At 44.3% G+C, this 18159-nt stretch overlaps 1 protein-coding gene across 1 annotated transcript in view; it reads left to right on the forward strand.

Annotated features, from left to right (window-relative positions):
- Positions 1-5750: 5750 nt before the first annotated feature.
- The window catches only part of CLNK (cytokine dependent hematopoietic cell linker), a 139978-nt gene continuing 127569 nt past the window's right edge, over positions 5751-18159 (forward strand). Inside the window, exon 1 of the mRNA XM_007948788.1 lies at positions 5751-5781. Within this exon, the coding sequence (XP_007946979.1) occupies positions 5751-5781 (31 nt within the window). The remainder of the gene's footprint in view (positions 5782-18159) is intronic.

Raw genomic sequence — 18159 nt, forward strand, 5'->3', positions numbered from 1 at the left:
ATGTCTGTTCTTGTCCTGGCTCTCCCTTCTTTAGGGTATATACCTAGTAATGGGATTGTGAGTCAAACAGTATTTCTAATTCCAACTATGCTAGAATTTAAGCCTTTTTAAAATATCATCTTTGTAACTTCCTGTTTAAAAAAGAGAACACTTTTGCCTCTAGCTAGATCACGTTACAATTGGAAGTACAATCTCAATGTATTAAGTCAAGTGAAACCACGTTAGGCAAAGGCTCTGGGAGGAATGAGCCAATTGTGGCCAGGCAGGAAAGCTGGTTTATACATGAACAAGAATTTGGCCAAAATTCCAATAAAGAGTTTTACTTTTCTAATCAATGTTTGAATAATCAAGCTTTTATGGTAAACAGGTTATCTTTTTCATTACCAGCCTCATTCCCAGGAGTTGGTTCTTATTAGTTTTGCATGTTTATGTTGAGATTAAATTATCTGTGAAACGGATCTTCAGTAATCCCTACCAGAGGCCAGTCCTGCTCTAGATTTCTTCTTCTTGTTGCTGTTGTCAGGTGCCATCAAGTAGGTCCCAACTCATAGGGACCCTGTGTACAACAGAAGGAACTACTGCCCAGTCCCGCACCACCCTCACAATCCTTGCTCTGCTTGAGCCCGTTGCTGCAGCCACGGCGTCAATCATTGAGGATCTTCTCCTTTATCACTGACCCTCTACTTTACCAAGCATGACATCCTTCTCCAGGGACTGGCCCCTGCTGACAACATGACTAAAGTACGTGAGGAGAAGTCTGGCCATTGTCTCTTCTGAGGAGCATTCCAGCTGCACTTCTTCCAGGACATTTTGTCCGTTCCTCAGGAAGTCCATGGTATTTTCAGTACTCTTCACCAGCACCACAATTCAAAGGCATCGACTCTTCTTTGGTCTTCCTTATTTGTTGTCCAGCTATCACATGCATATGAGGCAATTGAAAATTACCATGACTTGGATCAGGCACACTTTAGTCTTCAAAGTGACATCTTTGCTCCATAACACATTAAGGAGGGCTTTTGCAGATTTTCCCAGTGCAACATGATGTGTGGTTTCTTGACTGCTGCTTCCGTGGGTGTTGATTGTGAACGTAAGTAAAATGAAATTCCTGACAATTTCCATTTTTTCTTCATTTATCATGAGGTTGCTTATTGGTCTTGTTTTGGTTACCTCTAGTGCCACTCTAATAGAAATGCCACAAGTGGATGGCTTTAACAAATAACAGTTTATTCTCTTACCGTTTAGGAGGCTAGAAGTCCAAGGTCGAAGTGGCAGCTCTAGGGGCTGGGCAGAAGCTCCTCAACCTTGGGCTTCAGCTCGGCCTCTTGCTCCTGGCCCACTGAAGGTGAAGCTTCTCTTAACTCAAGTAGCTGCTGGCTGCTGAGGCTGACAAACCCAAGGCTGATAAATAAGATGGCACAGTAACAAGATTACCCACCAATCTATCAGGCCACTAGTTCAAGTCCAGAGACAGCCCCAACATTGGCAGGAAACACGGCAGGCTGCTGAACGAAGACTCTGGGGTCATGCAGGGTCCAAGTCTGCCAAAAATCTCCAAGACCTTTCTCAATGCTTCTCCTTATAGACTGGAAGCAAACCACATCCCAAAGGCAGCTATTCAGCTGCTCCAGTAGATCCCACCATGGAGCTGATTACCAATCTCATCATGGGAAACAACTACACTCAGCTCCCTGGCCACTCAAAACCAGACCCAGCCAAGTTCGTACACAACCTTAACTACCACCAGTCCAGGTGTGAGGATTTTTGGGTTTCTTTATGTTGAAGTGCAATCCATACTGAGGATAGTAGTCTTTAATCTTCATCAGTAAGTGCTTCAAGTCATCTTCACTTTTAGCAAGCAAAGTTGTGTCATCTGCATACCACAGGTTGCTCATGAGTCTTCCTCCAATCATGATGCTGCATTTTTCTTCGTATAGTCCACCTTCTCAGATTATTTTCTCAGCATACAGATTGAATAAGCATGGTGAAAGGATACAACCCTGATGGACACCCTTCCTGATTTCAAACAATGCACTATTCCTTTGTTCTATTCAAATGACAGCCTCTTGCTCTATGTATAAGTTCTTCATGAACACAATTAAGTGTTCTGGAATTCCTATTCTTTGCAATGTTATCCATAATCTGTCATGATCCACACAGTCAAATGCCTTCATATAGTCAGTAACATAAAGGTAAACGTCTTTCTGGTATTCTTTGCCTTCAGCCAAGACCCATCTGACATCAGCAAAAATATCCCTCATTCCACACCCTCTTCCAAATCCAGCTTGAATTTCTGGAATTTTCCTGTCAATATACTGCTACAACCATTTTTGAATTATCGTCAGCAAAAATTTTACTTGCATGTGATTTTAATGATATTGTTCAATAAGTTCCACATTCTGCTGGATCACTTTTCTTTGTAATGAACACAAATATTGATCTCTTCCACTCAGTTGGACAAATAGCTCTCTTCCAAATTTCTTGGCATAAACAAGTAAGCAGCTCCAGTGTGTATCCATTTGTGTAAACACCTCAATGGTTATTCTCTCTATTTCTGGAGGCTTGTTTCTGACCAATATCATCAGCGCAACTTGGACTTCTTCTTCAATACCATTGGTTCTTGATCATATACTACCTCCTGAAATAGTTGAACATCGACAAATTTTTTTTTTTTGGTACAATGTATTCCTTCCATCTTCTTCTAATGCTTCCTGCAGAAGATCCATCAAAGACACAAAACAGAATCTGATTGTCAGAGAAAGAGCAGAATCATAGAAATTCCCACTTCTAAGACCCTAAGACCCATGTCAGTTGCCATCAAGTTGGCTCTGGGTCATGACAATCTTACATGTAACTGATCAAAACTTTGCCTGAGCCTGTGTCTTCTTCATGACTGTTGATACGTTTGAGTCCATAGTTGTGGCTAGCACGTCAATTCATATCACTGAAGGTTTGCTTTGCTGAACCTCTTCTTTTCTAAATGTTTGGTCTTTCCTGATGACATGTCCAAAATAAACAAGATAAAGTCTCATCATCCTTGCTCCTAAGGAGCATGCTGGACGTATTTTTTCTGAGAGAGATTTGTTCATTCTTCTGGCATTCCATGGTACATTTAATATTCTTCACCAGCACCATAATTCAAATGCATTGCAAACCCTTCTTCTGTCTTCCTTTTTCCTTTTTCAGTTTTGCACACATGTGACATGATTAAAAAGTGGGTCAAACACACAAGGCCCAATTAAGACCCAAAACACATAGAACCTTTCCTGCTCCCCTACCACCACCAGGCTAGCTCTAAAGGGTGGGGCAAGAGGATGGAGAGAGAACTTCTCTTTGGAGCAGGCATATAGGGAAGGCTGAAGGTTGAGGATGGAATAAAGACATTGAAAGAAAACTTTCAGCATCCCAACATCTTCAAGATAACCCTCTGTCAGGGGTAATCCAAGAAGAATTTTAATCTGGTGGTGCAAAGATGGAAACCATAGCAACAAAATCCAAACCTCTCTCAACTCCTGGCTATATTGCCTCATGTCTTCTACCACACACACACACACACACACACACACACGGCAAAAATAGATGGTATGCCCTTTCCAGGCACAAATACTGGGGTTCAATATTCCACAGAGAATAAGAGGTCGGCATTTAACCTCAGAGGATAAGAGATAGCATGAGGTTCAGTGACCCCACTATCCATCTTGGCTACCTCAACTTGGTCCCAATACAGAATAACACTAAGACTCCAGTGCTTTGTTTTGCTTTGCAGACTTTTTATTGTGATTTGGGTGAAAATTTACAGAACAAATTGGTTTTCCATTCAACAATCCATACACGTTCTGTTTTTGTGACATTTACTGCAATCCTCATACTCTAACATCATTCTTCCCACTTCTTCCCTGTGCCCACCCCTTCTGTTTGTCCTTCCTTCCCATCCCCTCCCACCTTCCTAGCTCTATCTCTGGGCAAATTATATGCTCTTGATGTCATATGTTTGATTGTTCTAATGAACACATTCCCCAGGACCTCCTCTTGTGATCCCTTTCAGAGTGGTCACCCCAATAGTGAACTAGGTTCAAAGGCTTTTAAATACATGAGACAGCCTTATGATATCTTCATCATCTTCCTTGCCATCATGTCTTCCAGTTGTGTAGCTCTTAATAGGTCACTAAGGTCTTTATTAAAATTATTAATAATATTGATTATACTATTATCATTAAAATACTGATAATCTCATCATTACTAAGAACATCAATAATGACAAGGATAGCCATATGTTTCAGAGTAGAACTGTGCTCCACAGAGTTGTCAAGTGCTGATTTTCCAGAAGTCAATTTCAAGGTCTTTCTTTCACTAACAATTATTAAGCACCTGACTGGGGCCACATCCTGTGTATCTCACATCACCCCTCATGAGATATCACTACTTTTGTTTTCTCTGTTTCCCAGTTGAAGAGACTGAGGCTCAGGAGGTTAAATGACCTGCCCAGTTCTCACAGGCAGCAAGTGCTGGAGGTGGAATCTGCACAAACACACCCACCTGACTCCTTCATGTGCAGGGTCATGTACGTCGATCTTCACAGTAACTCAGTGATGGGAATCCCTTATGTATTATGCTATTATAAAGATGGAAAGTGGAGACTTAGTCATACAGTAAATCCCTCTTTTCAAAATTTCACATTTCCCAAATTTCAGCAATAAGAGGCTGGATTGGAACTGAAATCCACATGTTCTTATCCCAAATACCAGCCAGGCCACTGCACCCTTCACTGTCAGCACTGGCACCTGTGTTAACATGGATTCGTCAGGGGTAGAATTCAACTTCCATGCCGTGACACGGTTTGATTCCGGGTCAACGCACCTCATAGGCAGCCACCACCCGACTGTCAGTGGAGGCTGATGTGTGGCTGCCAGGACGCTGACCAGGTTTCAATGGAGCTTCCAGGCAAGGAAGAAGGGCCTGGAGATCGACTTCTGAAACTCAGGCAGTGCAAACCCTACAAATCACAACACTCTGATCAGCAACCGGCTGTGGGGAGGACACAGGCCAGGGCAGCACATTGTAGAGTGGTGCATGGGGACACCAGGAGGTGGGACCACCTTGACAGCAGCTAACAACAGCAACACTGACTGCCAACCAGACAGTGAGTCCGGGGGCTTCTGGTTTTAACCTTGGGAATCTAACCATAAAGAGTAGCAGGATATTAAAAGTTTTCATAGTAACAATGCAAGAGATAATGATTCCACACTGTCTTTTACAGGAGGAAAAACCCCTCCCCAAGGACACCAGGAACCAACATATTAAAGGTAAAGTCATGTCACAAAAAGTGGAACTAGAAAGTTAAGAATATCTACTTTGCTTCCAATACCTTCTTGCAGTTTTGTTGGTGATCGCAGATTTTCTTAAATGAGGTGATGTAGTGAATTACCCTTCAAGAAATAACTACCTAATTTTGCCTTTGTACAACCTTCCCTTATTGATGAAGAAATTGATTGTGAAAACCCATGCTCAGTGCTCTGTCATTTCAGAAAGGAATTGTTTCATGGAAGCATACGGATTGCATTAAACATATAACAGTGTTATTGCTCTAAGCATACCCCAAGAAAAATCACAAGATAGAAATCTAATTTAAAAACATTGATTAATTAATATGAAAACAGACTGTAAAGCTCTAGGCAAAGCAACCTAATTTGGAGATAAAAATACAGGTAGGAGCCTGAAGGGAAACAATCAATTCAGGAGTGCTAGAGGCACCCATGGTGGGCGCCAAAGGAATTGAGCGGGAAGGTATCCTTTATAACCTCTCTCACCATTATCCCCACTGCCTCCGTCTCTTCTTGCACTGTCCCAATGGGACAAAATGGCAATCCCATGATTTACATTCCCCAGTAACTGAAACATATTGGGTTCACCCCTCATGTGGCTAGTGCTGAACCAGCCAATGCCTCCCCAGCACATTTGCTTCAATGAGGAAGTGTCAACACTCAGGGTCCTGACAACACACAGGTGGAACCCCCATATTAGGATACTTCAAGGGAGTTTATTTGCAAAGGAACCATTTACCAAGGTGTATGTGGTATAAGGGAGCTCTGGTGGCATAGTGCCTAAGGCATTTGACTGCTAACCAGAATGCTGGTCTTTCAAACCCACCAGCCACTCCTCAGAAGCAGGGTTGGGCAATCTACTTCCCTAGTGATACCGCCTCCAAAACCCAAGGAGGGCTTGCTGTGAGTTGAATGGACTCAACAGTGGTGAGTTTGGTTTTTGGTTTTTATGGGGTACAAGGGAAGAATATGAGATAGGGCAGGGACCTGGCTAACAGCAGTGGTGCTATCACCACCCCAGACCCCAAAGGATTAGGGGACAGTCATCAAAAACGAGGAATGAATCGTATGGAGCACACTGTCTTGAGAGTAGCCATGATCACTGACCAAGCAACGCTACTAGACCAGTAGGCCTCACAAGGAGGAAGCCAGGGAGATAAATACCCGATGACCCTCTGCTCCTGCCTTCTCCTTCCTGCCCTGACCTCCTGCTGAGGTTTCCTGGTGGGAAACCCAACCAGAGTCCAGAGGGCAGGTCCGCCTCTCAGAGGGGAGGATGGGTAGACAAGATGGAGAACGTGGAGGGTGCACCTGGATGGGCAAACAGAAGACACCCACAATGGGAAGCAAGGCAGAGAGTGAGACGAAGGTAGACCAAAACCCAGACTCAGCCCTGTCATGACTGCGTGAGCTTAAGTAAGACACCTAACCTTTCTGAGTCCTCATCTTTAAACTCTGATGTCAGCAAGGCCAGTCTGCCTATTCTCTTCAGTCATGTGGCCTGAGAAGAGGCCCGAGGACCCTGTAATGGTGGAATCAGTGCATTCCCTGGTCCATCGCTTATCTCCGTGCTGCGTATTCGCACAGATCACCGCCTCCTGCCTTCTATCCCATGCTCTAGCCCCCAGAAACCAGGGGGCTTCCACACCAACGCCTCATTCCTCCCTACCAATGGCTCTGATGTACACAGCACTAGATTCAGAACTCTCTCCATTAACTCACCTCTTTTAGTCCTTGGAGACACCAGGTGAATTGTGTAAATGAAGTGCTTTCTACTCCACCTGACAGAGAGACGAAAGATGCAGACAGGTCCTGGGCCAGACTGCAGTCATTTGCTAAATCAATGCCCTAGGCCGTAATAGTCCACTTCATAGGTGTCCATTGAGAAATGAGCTCTGGGGAGAGACGACACCAGAAGTGCACTTCATAGGCGCTCTGTCGTCATAGTTCACTGTGGGTATCCATACATTTCCTGGCCACAGGTGCTTCTTTGGCTGTGATTTTACATATCACTGCATTTATTTATCTATCCACGCATGTATGTATCCATAGCTATGCTCTGTCTCACTTTGCAAAGATATTGACGTGGTTAATAACAACTTGCAGAGAAAAATACAAATCCCAAAGAAAATTTAAACAGATGATACAATTACAATGAAGATGAAACTCAAGATCCTAGGGCACACATAGCTAAATTCTATTAACATTGCTTCTGAGCTTCCTGGTAGTCGAAGCAAAAAGGGTATTGTGCTCCTTTGTGTGATATAATTGCCCATAGTGAAAAAAAGTAAACCAAATCTTCAGGGAGAGCAACTTTTCTTACACAAGAAAATATTTTTCAGGGCTAAGTTCCTGCTATTTTATAGGGGACATGAGCTGTTATAATGGATACCATGGCTACATCAATATGGCTGTTCTTTGAAGCAGACCTTGGTGTGAACTGAGGATATTTGTCCAGAGAGGCCCTCGGTGAAAGTAAGGCTCACCAAGGTTGAGGCTTGTAAGGGAGTTGGGGGAGGCTGCCTGGAAAAGGTTGTTAATAAGAATGGTTTCCTCTGATGGGTCATGGCTCCCCGCCCTCCTCACCACCAGAACACTAAGGTGATAGACAAAAAGGAAGTGGGAAGGAGGGAATTAACATGCATACACCCCGGTTTTAGGACCATGCATCTTGCTGGAAAATGCTTGGATGATTTATGTGTTTATTACAAAATTCTGTATTTCTGATGCAAACATATTCTCAGATAATTTATTCATTCTCACAAAATGTCATAGGAAAAAAAAATATTAGTTGGTTCAGTAATGGCAGAATTTTACAGTGATATTTTTCATCAAGTTGAGCGGTTGTAGATTTATGCTAATGTACATTTCGAGTCGTTTTTCTCGCAATCATGTCTGACATTATCTGGAAACTGTCAGACTTCAAGAACTGATGTTTCCTAAAGCTCAACTTCATTCCTAAAAATGGGTAAAAGTTTCTTTGAGGGCAAAGTATTTACGTGGTATAAGTTATTAGTGGCAAGCCTTACCACTGACCACAGATCCAGAAGAAATCAACTCGTTTTCAGTTGGGGATAATTATAATAGTCAAATATGGTGTGGCTGAAACAAAGACTGTTAACGAAGGAAGCCAGAAAGCATTTCTTTTTGCCCTTGGTGTGAACCAAGTACAAACTGGAAACTAATGTCTTCTGAGGTGGCAAGCATACAGTCTAGGAGAATGCATTTATAAGGAAACAGGACAGGCCGTTTATTCAAAGAATGAAAAGGGGGATTAAGCATGGGTGACTTAACATGTATGTACATCCAGAAACACGAGCTTGGATGACAAAAGCCAAATCGAATTCCACAAAATGTCATCAAAAGACCTTTATCCTATTTTTCTTTTAGACAAATGCATGTGCACAGAGAAACTAGAATCAGATATGAGTTAATCTGACCCAAAACCCTCATATTACATAAAACCTAAAAAAAAAAAAAACACTGCCACCAAGTTGATTCCAACTCATAGCGACCCTATAGGACAGAGTAGAACTGTCCCATATGGTTTCCAAAGCTATAAATATTTATGGAAGCAGACTGTTTCATCGCTCTCCCAGAGTGGCTGGTGGTAGTGAGTTCGAACCACCAACCTTTTGGTCAGCAGCTGATTGCTTTTACCACTAAGTTACCAGAGCTCCACCATATTACACACCAAACCAAACTCACTGTCGTGGAGTCGATTCCAACTCATAGCGACCCTCATTGGGTTTCCGAGGCTGTAAATCTTTACGGAAGTAGATCTCCCCAACTTCCTTCCATGGAAAGCTCACGGGTTTGAACCACTGACCTTCCAGTTAGCAGCCTTACCCACGTCGGCACTAGAGTTCTTTGCACAAGGAGGTCTAAAGTCATCCACAGAGTTAGGTAGAGACAAGACTAGAACCCAGGAATTTTTCCACTGTGGCAGTGTGTTTCCAGGATTTTACTGTATTTGGTTTGTTGCTGTTGTTGTTGTTGTTGTTATTTGCCATCGAATCAGACCCGACTCATAGCGACCCCTCCTTGGGTTTCCAAGGCAGTATCACTACGGAAGTAGATTGCCCCATCTCCCTTCCAAGGAGTGGCTGGTGGGTTTGAACCGCCAGCCTTCTGGTTAGCAGTCAGGTGCCTTAGGCACTATGTTACCAGAGCTCCTACTGTATTTGGTAGTGTATAAAATTCATCCCACAACCTCTCCCGCGTGTTCTCTAGCCAACATCCTGCTCACCCAGACTACAAGGTTTAGTGCCAAAATGTGAATTGATGGATGATACTGCCCTCTCGTGGCAGAATGTGGCAACGCAAAACATCACAATCAGGATAGAACTGGATGTCCTAGAGGTTATGGCACTTGACTGCTAACCAAAAGGCTGGCGGTTCAAACCCACCAGCCACTCCTCGGAAGGAAGATGGGGCAATCTACTTCCGCAGATACTGCCTCAGAAACCCAAGGAGGGGTTGCTATGAGTCAGGTCTGACTCAACGGCACACAACAACAACAACAGAGTTTATATATTCTTTACAAAAATAACCAGCCTGAGGCCCCAGAGTTGATCAGAAATAAATTTAGGATTATTCCCCTGCCATTTTAGATTTAAATTTATTTCAGACATGAGCCATGATTCAACAGCAACAGAGGTATAGATAAATATTTAGCTCAAAGTTAATGTCTAAACTTTGCAGAAAAACTCTCTAGTGGGAATACAGAGAAGTGGGTTGTTTTTTGTTTGTTTGTTTGTTTTTTCACCACCACACAGAGAAAAATATACAATCCAGAGACCAGAGAAAAAGAAGAGTGTGTCTTACAAATGCTTAATGTAGTCAATGGAGTTTTCAATAAATAAGTATGGAACAGTCATCAATAAGAATTAAAACAAGATGTTTGATAAGAGAAGCTCAATAAATCCCCCAATTATTAATTCTGACTCCAGCTTCAGTTTCCCACTAAGATTCCAATAGGCAAGGACTGCATCTACGCAGACACAGTCCGGTCCCCTGCATGATACCATTTCAAAATCACCTTTCATGTGCCTTGCGGAAAGCATTCCTCTTTTCTCTTTGCCAAGCTGGGAAGTGACTGGGATGGCCAGCAACCCCAGTCCTCCTAGGACTGGGGGCTTTCCCAAGATGCAGGACATTCAGTGCTAAAACCAGGAAAGTGCCAGGCAAACCTGGACAAGGTGGTTATACTTGCAATGGCTTCTACATCCCCATGTCTCACATGCCAGCAGAATGGAAGGGCTCTTCTGTTTGTTTAATCAAGAGTTTTATAACAAGATGCGGGCTCGTGCAGCCCTCCCTAGTGACTGAGGCCCAGCACCCCGCCCAGATACCTGAGCACACCCCAGGGTTCTCCACCTCCCTGGTGGCCTGCCCCACTTTTCAAAAGCCCCACCGCGTTTTAGCTACTTCTGAATACCAACACATTTCACATTTAAATGCCTTCACCCCTTCTTCTTAAAACCACACAATAGTTTATTTTGACTAGTACAGAATGTCTGCCTTGTGCATTGAGCTCTCATACAGGACCCTCTATATGGGATGAAATCAACAATAGCAACTGGAAAGATTAGAGAGGAGCTCTGAGTTCACGTCAGTGAAGGGGGAGAATTTAGAAAAGGGGGGGGCGAGAAGGGCTCCACTATTTAAAAGATGTAACCAATGCCCCTGAATTGTACGTGCAGAAATGAGTGAGTTGGTATACTTTTGCCGTACACATTTTCAACAACAATAAAATTAAAATTAAAAAAAAAAGTAACTGCTTCCCCCTGGAGGTCATTCTCTCAGACCTCAGTGCAGTGTCCTTTCCTCTCTGAAGCCTTTCTGGGAGACATAAGTCTACTCTTTCTTGACTTCCCACTATAGGTAGGACAGAACTCACAGGAGTGGGAGTCCCTCAAAGTCAAAGGGCCAGGGCACCCCAGGCCAGCTCAGGGCCCCAGCAGATTGTGTTTATAAACAAAGTAGCCTTCTATTCAGTTATCACACAGTCCTGTGACTGCTGGTAGGTGAGATGCACTCCCTCTCTGTTTCGGTTACTTCATGCCACTCTGACAGAAGTACCAGAAGGGGGTGGCTTTAACAAACAGGAGTTTATTCTTAAAATTTAGGAGGCTGGAAGTCCAAGTTCAAAGTGCCAGCTCTAGGGACTGGGTGAAGGCCCCTCAACCTTGGACTTCAGCTCTGCCTCTTGCTCCTGACCCATGCAGCTAGAGGGCTGTCTTCACTCAGGCAACTGCTGGCTGCTGAGGCTGATAAAGCCAAGGTTGACAAATAAAATGGCACAGTCCCAATATTACCAAACAACATGGCAGGCCACTAGTTCAAGTCCAGAGACAGTCCTAAGATCAGCAGGAAACATGGCGGGCTGCTGGATGAAGACCCAGCTGCATGCGGGGTCCAAGAGTGCTCAAAAGCTCCAGACTATGGCTAAGGCTTCCCCTTATACACTGGGATCAGACCACATCCCGAAGGCAGCTTCTCAGCTGCTCACAGGCGATTCCACCATGGAGCTGATCACCAGTCTCATCAAGGGGAATACCACATCCAGCTGCCACTCAACCAAGCTGACACATAACCCTAACTACCACACTCCCCTTGGAAACGCGTTGTCTGGTTGAGGAAATAGACACAGAAATAAAGCGACTGGTATGTAGGAGCTCTGGTGGTGCAGTGACTAAGGCGTTTGGCTGCCAACTAAATGGTCAACGGTTCAAACCCACCAACCACTCCACAGGAGGAAGATGAGGCAGCCAGCTTCCGTAAAGATTTGCAGCCTTAGAAATCCTAAGAGGTAGTTCTATGCTGTCCTATAGGGTCGCTATGAGTTGGAATTGACTCATGGCCATGCGTCTTGGTATGGGCCTACTATGTGCCACTCAGGATGTAGGATTTATTGGGTGACAATGGTTAACATGCTTGGAACATGTAGCACAGTTCACCAGCTGCCATTGAGTCGGTTCCCAGTCACGGCGACCGCATGCGTCGCGGTAGAACCGTGCTCCATTGGTTTCCAGTGGCTGACTGTTCAGAAGGAGACACCCAGGCCTGTCTTCCCAGGTGCCTCTGGGTGGCTGGGAACCTTGGACCTTTCAGCTGAGTCCGTAAACCGTTTGCACTGCTCAGGAACTGCACATGTCCAAACAAACCCACTGCCATCCGTTCGATTCCCGCTCGTGTCAGAGCAGGACTGCCCCAAAGCATTTTGTTTTCCTCCTTAGCACAGCTGGAATGGAATTTCCACCAGGAGGTGGGCGACGTGACAGCACACAGCAACCACACACAGCAAGCAGGCGACTTTAACAATCAGAAACTTATTTTCTCACAGTTTAGGGAGCTAGATGTCCAAGTTCAGGGCGCTGGAGCTAGGGGAAGGTCATATTCACAGGTACCGGGGGTTAGGACCTGAATACAATTTTGGGGGGAGACAATGCCCCCAAAAAATAATTGTTTAACACATTAAATTTGTAGAGACCAAAAGACCCACTGCCATTGACTTGATTCTGACTCATAGCAATTCCCATTGGGTTTCCAAGGCTATAAATCTTTACAGAAGTAGATTGCCCCATCTCCCTTCTGTGGAGTGGCTGGTGAGTTTGAACCGCTGATCTTCTGGTTAGTAACACAAATGCTTTACCCACTACACCACCACTGCTCCTTTCATAGCGACCCCTCCTTGGGTTTCCGAGGCAGTATCACTATGGAAGTAGATCGCCCACCCTTCCTTCTGAGGAGTGGCTGGTGGGTTTGAACCATCAGCCTTCTGGTTAGTAGTCAAGTGCCTTAGGCACTATGCTACCAGAGCTCCTACACAAATTTGTATAGATCAATATAAAATTTAGCTAGAGTCCTCATCTGCTGGGACCACAGTTTATTAAACATGATTTTCTCTACTGCTAATACCCACCACTGTGCCAGGTACATAGCAGAAGCTTGGTAAATATTTCTTGCGTTAACTCCACAATTTAACCCATTTTCATAACATGTTAGATAAGCATTACCTCTCCACCAGGTGCCATAGAACCACCTGGAGACAAGCAGGTGGGCACCAGTCACGAATTCCAATTAGGTGGGAGCATGGGAAGGGTCAAGTCAAGAAGCCTGGTTGCTTCTGCCCCCAACTTTATCTCTGTTTCTAAATTTAGACAAATTGTCTTCCCTTGCTAGACTTTTAGTATCCCATCTGTAGAGAGGTAGTGGTGCAAATGGTTAACCTGTTTGGCTGGTGACTGAAAAGCTGGTGCCAGAGGTGCCTCAGAAGGAAGGTCTGGCAATCCACTTCCAAAACACCGGCCCCGGGAAACGCTAAGGAGAACAATTCCACCGCGACATCCTTGGGGCTGCTGGGATTCAGAGTCAACCCAATGGCACCAGGATCAGATTGAGAGAAGTAGTGGGTTCGTCACGTGGTCTCTAACATCGTGTGAATGCCTGGATCTGTCTCATACCCCCAAATCCACCCGCCCCATGGCCCATATCATCCCTCCCACTCAGCCTCAAGCCTTCCCTCAACCCTGTGATGCCTGGCTCAGCAGCAGGGACATCTCCCAGAGCTAGTTTTGAAAGAAGTTTCTCTCCCAACAGGGAAGCTACCCAAGAGAATGTTCCTGAAAAAGTGTACATTCGACTTTTCCTGCGAGCTCTTAGGCCGACAGTTCCCTCCTGCAGCCTTGGCATTGCTTTAGCTAAGCCCTCCCTTAACCCAAAGAATCGTTTCAGTAATTAAGTGATGCAATTAATTTCTGAAGTTTCAGCAGACTTTAAAAGGTTCTCAAATCTGCCTTGTCAAATGTGCGTTAGCCGTGTGGATCCCACGTTGCTTCTTTGGACTCTTCCCGAATGAATCATGAGGACATAGAATCCTGACGGTTTGCCTTTGTGCATCCAAAAGCCCTCAGATACAATATTGTGGTTGAGGCCAAGCTTGATCCAAGTCTGTTTTCCTAATTACAGACCATTACGCTGATGGTCTGTTTCCAAAAGGGGTGATTGACACGATCATGGTGCGTAGATCAAGTGCACAGCATGGATAAGCCTTTAACACAAATGGAATGATGGCATTTAATCTCGACAGTTCAAGTGGCTCGGTTAGCCAGGAATGTTATAACACAAATACCATAAGCGCGTGGCTTTAAAGAGCAGATAATTATTTTCTCACCGTTCCGGATGCTGAAAGCCCAGATGAACAATGTCCCAGCATGTCAGCGCCTGCCTTACCGGCTGTCCGCGGCCTTCCGTGGGCCCTCGGTTCCATGGCTTGTACACTGTCCCTCACGGCATCCGTCCCCGTTCCTGCCTTCCTCTCTTCTGCTCCATTCACACCTCAGACGGGACTGGGTTTAGGACACGCCCTACACTGGTGGGACCTCAATGACGTAAAAAAGGAACACTATTTCCAAGCCGGATCACCTCCACAGGTGGGTCGGGATTTCACCACATATTTTGGAGAAAAACAATTCAATCCTTAACACCAAGGAAGGAGACTTCATTATCCACATTTTACAGACATGAAAACCAAAGCCCAGAACACTTAAATAACTGGCCCAAGGTCACTCAGTAAGTAGAAAAGGTGGGATTGGAGCCCAGCTTGAATGATTGCCAAAACCCAATCTATGTCCGACCACCTTTGCTAGCATAGTGCCTAAGGCATTTGACTGCTAACAAGAAGGTTGGCGGTTCAAACCCACCAGCCACTCCTTGAAAGGGAGGTTGGATGATCTACTTCTGTAGTGGTACCACTTCGGAAACCCAAGGAGGGGTCGCTATCAGTCGGATCCGACTCAACAGCAGTGAGTTTGGTTTGGAATTCTTGTGCCATTGTCCCTCTATCAAGAAACACATTCTTGGACCTTAAATATCTTCATTTCAAACCTTTCACATTATGGATGAGGATACCAAAGATCAGAGAGGCCAAGCAATTCACGTTATGTTACTCAGCTCATTAGTAATAGCAAGAAGACCCCTGGCAGTAGTAAATGTTTAACAACAGTATCTCTGAAAACAGCCCAAGCCAAGTGCATAAGATCTCAAACCCACGCTGTGCTACTTCACTTCATTACCATCCAAGAAGCAAGACATTTGCACCTGAATAAAGCTGTCTCCTCTAAGACCTAAGAGCAACTAAGAACTGGGCACAAATGGTGCAATTACACGTAATGGACACGAGGGGGCGAGCATGCACCCTCCTCCAGTGAAAGCTGGTTCTTTGAATTTTAAGACAGGAAATACTCCAAACCAAGTGGCTGGGTCCTCTTGTTTGACAGATAGGAACTTTTCATAGCGTCTGGAAATGTCTGTGTACTTCATCAAGAGGGAAAATTGCCACTTCCCTCTAACTTCTAATACATAATATCAGTAACAATATGTATGTACTGGAAGCCATGTTCTTGAATTACATTAATTCATTATTTCTACACAAGTTCCCATGAAAAACGGTTAATTACTCCCCACTTGTCAAATTAGGAAACATCTTTGCTCCTCAATCCATTTGTATTTTTCATGAACATTTATTAAGATCTGCTATAATCATACAGAGATTCCCTTTTGTGACCATTCCAAAGAAAGTAGACATTAACAAACAAGATCATCAATATTACATGCAAGAAAATTTTACTGAAGATAATTGAAAAATGGTTGAAGCAGCACATAGACAGGAAACTGCCATAAATTCAAGTCAGATTCAGAAAAGGATGTAGAAGGAGAAATAACATTGCTGATGTCAGATTTCTCTTAGTTAAAAGCAGAGAATACCAGAAAGATGTTTACCTGTGGTTTATTGACTATGCAAAGGCATCCGACTGTGTGGATCATAACAAATTATGAATAACTTTGCACAGAACGGGACTTCCAGAATACATCGTTGTGCTCATGAGGAACCTGTACACAGACCAAGAGGCAGTCATTTGGACAGAACAAGGGGACTGCATGGTTTAAAATCAGGAAAGATGTGCCTCCAAGGTGTGTCTTTTCATCATACTTATTCAATCTATATGTTGAGAAAATAATCCAAAAAGCTGGAGTATATGAAGAAGAACACAGCATCAGTATGGGAGGAAGACTCATTAACAACCTCTGGTGGTGTAGTGCCTAAAGCATTTGACTGCTAACCAGATGGTTGGCAGTTCAAACCCACCAGCCACTCCTTGAAAGGAAGACTGGGCAATTTACTTCCATAGTGATACCACATTGGAAACCCAAGGATCAGAAAGTTTGGTTTTGTTTATATGCAGATGACACAACCTTGCTTGGTGAACATGAAGATGCCTTGAAGCACTTAATGATGAAGATCAAAGACTACAGCCTTCAGTATGGATTACACCTCAACATAAAGAAAACCAAAATCCTCACACCAGAAACAGTAAGCAGCATCACAATAAACAAAGAAAAGATTGAAGTTGTCAAGGACTGCCTTTTGCTTGGGCCCACAATCAACACCCACAGAAGCAGCAGTCAATAAATCAACTTATTGCCTGGGCAAATCTGCTGCAAAAGACCTCTTTAAAACGTGAAAGGGCAAAGATGTCACTTTGAATACTAAGGTCCGCCTGACGCAAATCAAGGTATTTTCAATAGCCTCATATGCATGTGAAAGCTGGACAATGAATAAGGAAGACAAATGATGAATCAATGCATTTGAATTAGGAGTCAGCTAAGAATACTGAATACAACAAGGACTTCCAAATCAGTCTTGGAAGACATAGAGCCAGAATGCTCCTTAGAAACGAGGATAGGAGACTTGTCTCCTGTACTTTGAACATGTTATGAGGAGAGACTTGTCCCTGGAGAAGGACATCATGGTCAGAGAAGTAGAGGGTCAGTGAAAAAGAGGAAGACCCTCAATGAGATTAATGGACAATGTGGCTGCCACAAAGAGCTCAAGTATGAGAATTGTGGGGCTGACACAGGACCAGGCAGTGTTTCCTTCCTTCACTGAGTCACTATGAGTCGACAGCACCTAACAACATGATCGTGTAAGAAGCCTTGGTGGCATAATGAGTAAGTGCTTGGCTGCATGGCAATTAGAACCTGCCCAGTTGACAGAGAAAGACATGATAATCTCCTTCCATAAACATCACAGCCTAGCAAACCCTAGGGGACTTGTACTCTGTCACATGGGGACTCTACGAGTCAAAATTGACTCAATGTTGTTGTTGTCATGTGCCATCAAGCCCGACTCACAGCGACCCCTCCTTGGGTTTCCGAGGCAGTATCACTATGCCCCATCTTCCTTCCAAGGAGTAGCTGGTGGGTTTGAACCGCCAGCCTTCTGGTTAGCAGTCAAGTGCCTTACACACTATGCTACCAAAGCTCCCAATTGATCGGATGGCACCCAACAACATGATCCCACACATACTTAGTACAAGAATAAAGATTCAAACCCCAGAATTTCAGCCAAATCTCATCCCTTCCCATTACTCCAAATACCTCAGCTGTTATCCTTGTGTGTCGACTTTTACGGAAGTAGATTGCCCAACCTTCCTCCAGTCAAGTGCCTTAGGCACTATGCTACCTGAGATCCTTCCAGATCTGCCTAAAAACTGACAACTTCAACTCCCGTCTTTCACTCTCCCTCTCACTGCTATCCCTCCTGCTCAGCAGGTTTCACTCACCTAGGTGATTGCTCACTCCCTCCCAGCCAAGGGGCTTATATTTACATTTCAAAGTGCCAGCAACTCCTTGGAAGAAAGAATGGGCAATCTCCTTCCACAGACATGTTGTCGTTGTTTGCGTTGGAGTCAGACCTGACTCATAGCGACCCCTCCTTGGGTTTCCGAGGCAGTATCCCTACGGAAGTAGGATTGCCCAACCTTCCTTCCGAGGA

The sequence above is a fragment of the Orycteropus afer genome, unplaced genomic scaffold (genome assembly GCF_000298275.1).
Source record: "Orycteropus afer afer isolate SDZICR_OR568_19922 unplaced genomic scaffold, OryAfe1.0 scaffold00224, whole genome shotgun sequence".
Classification (NCBI taxonomy): Eukaryota; Metazoa; Chordata; class Mammalia; order Tubulidentata; family Orycteropodidae; genus Orycteropus; species Orycteropus afer.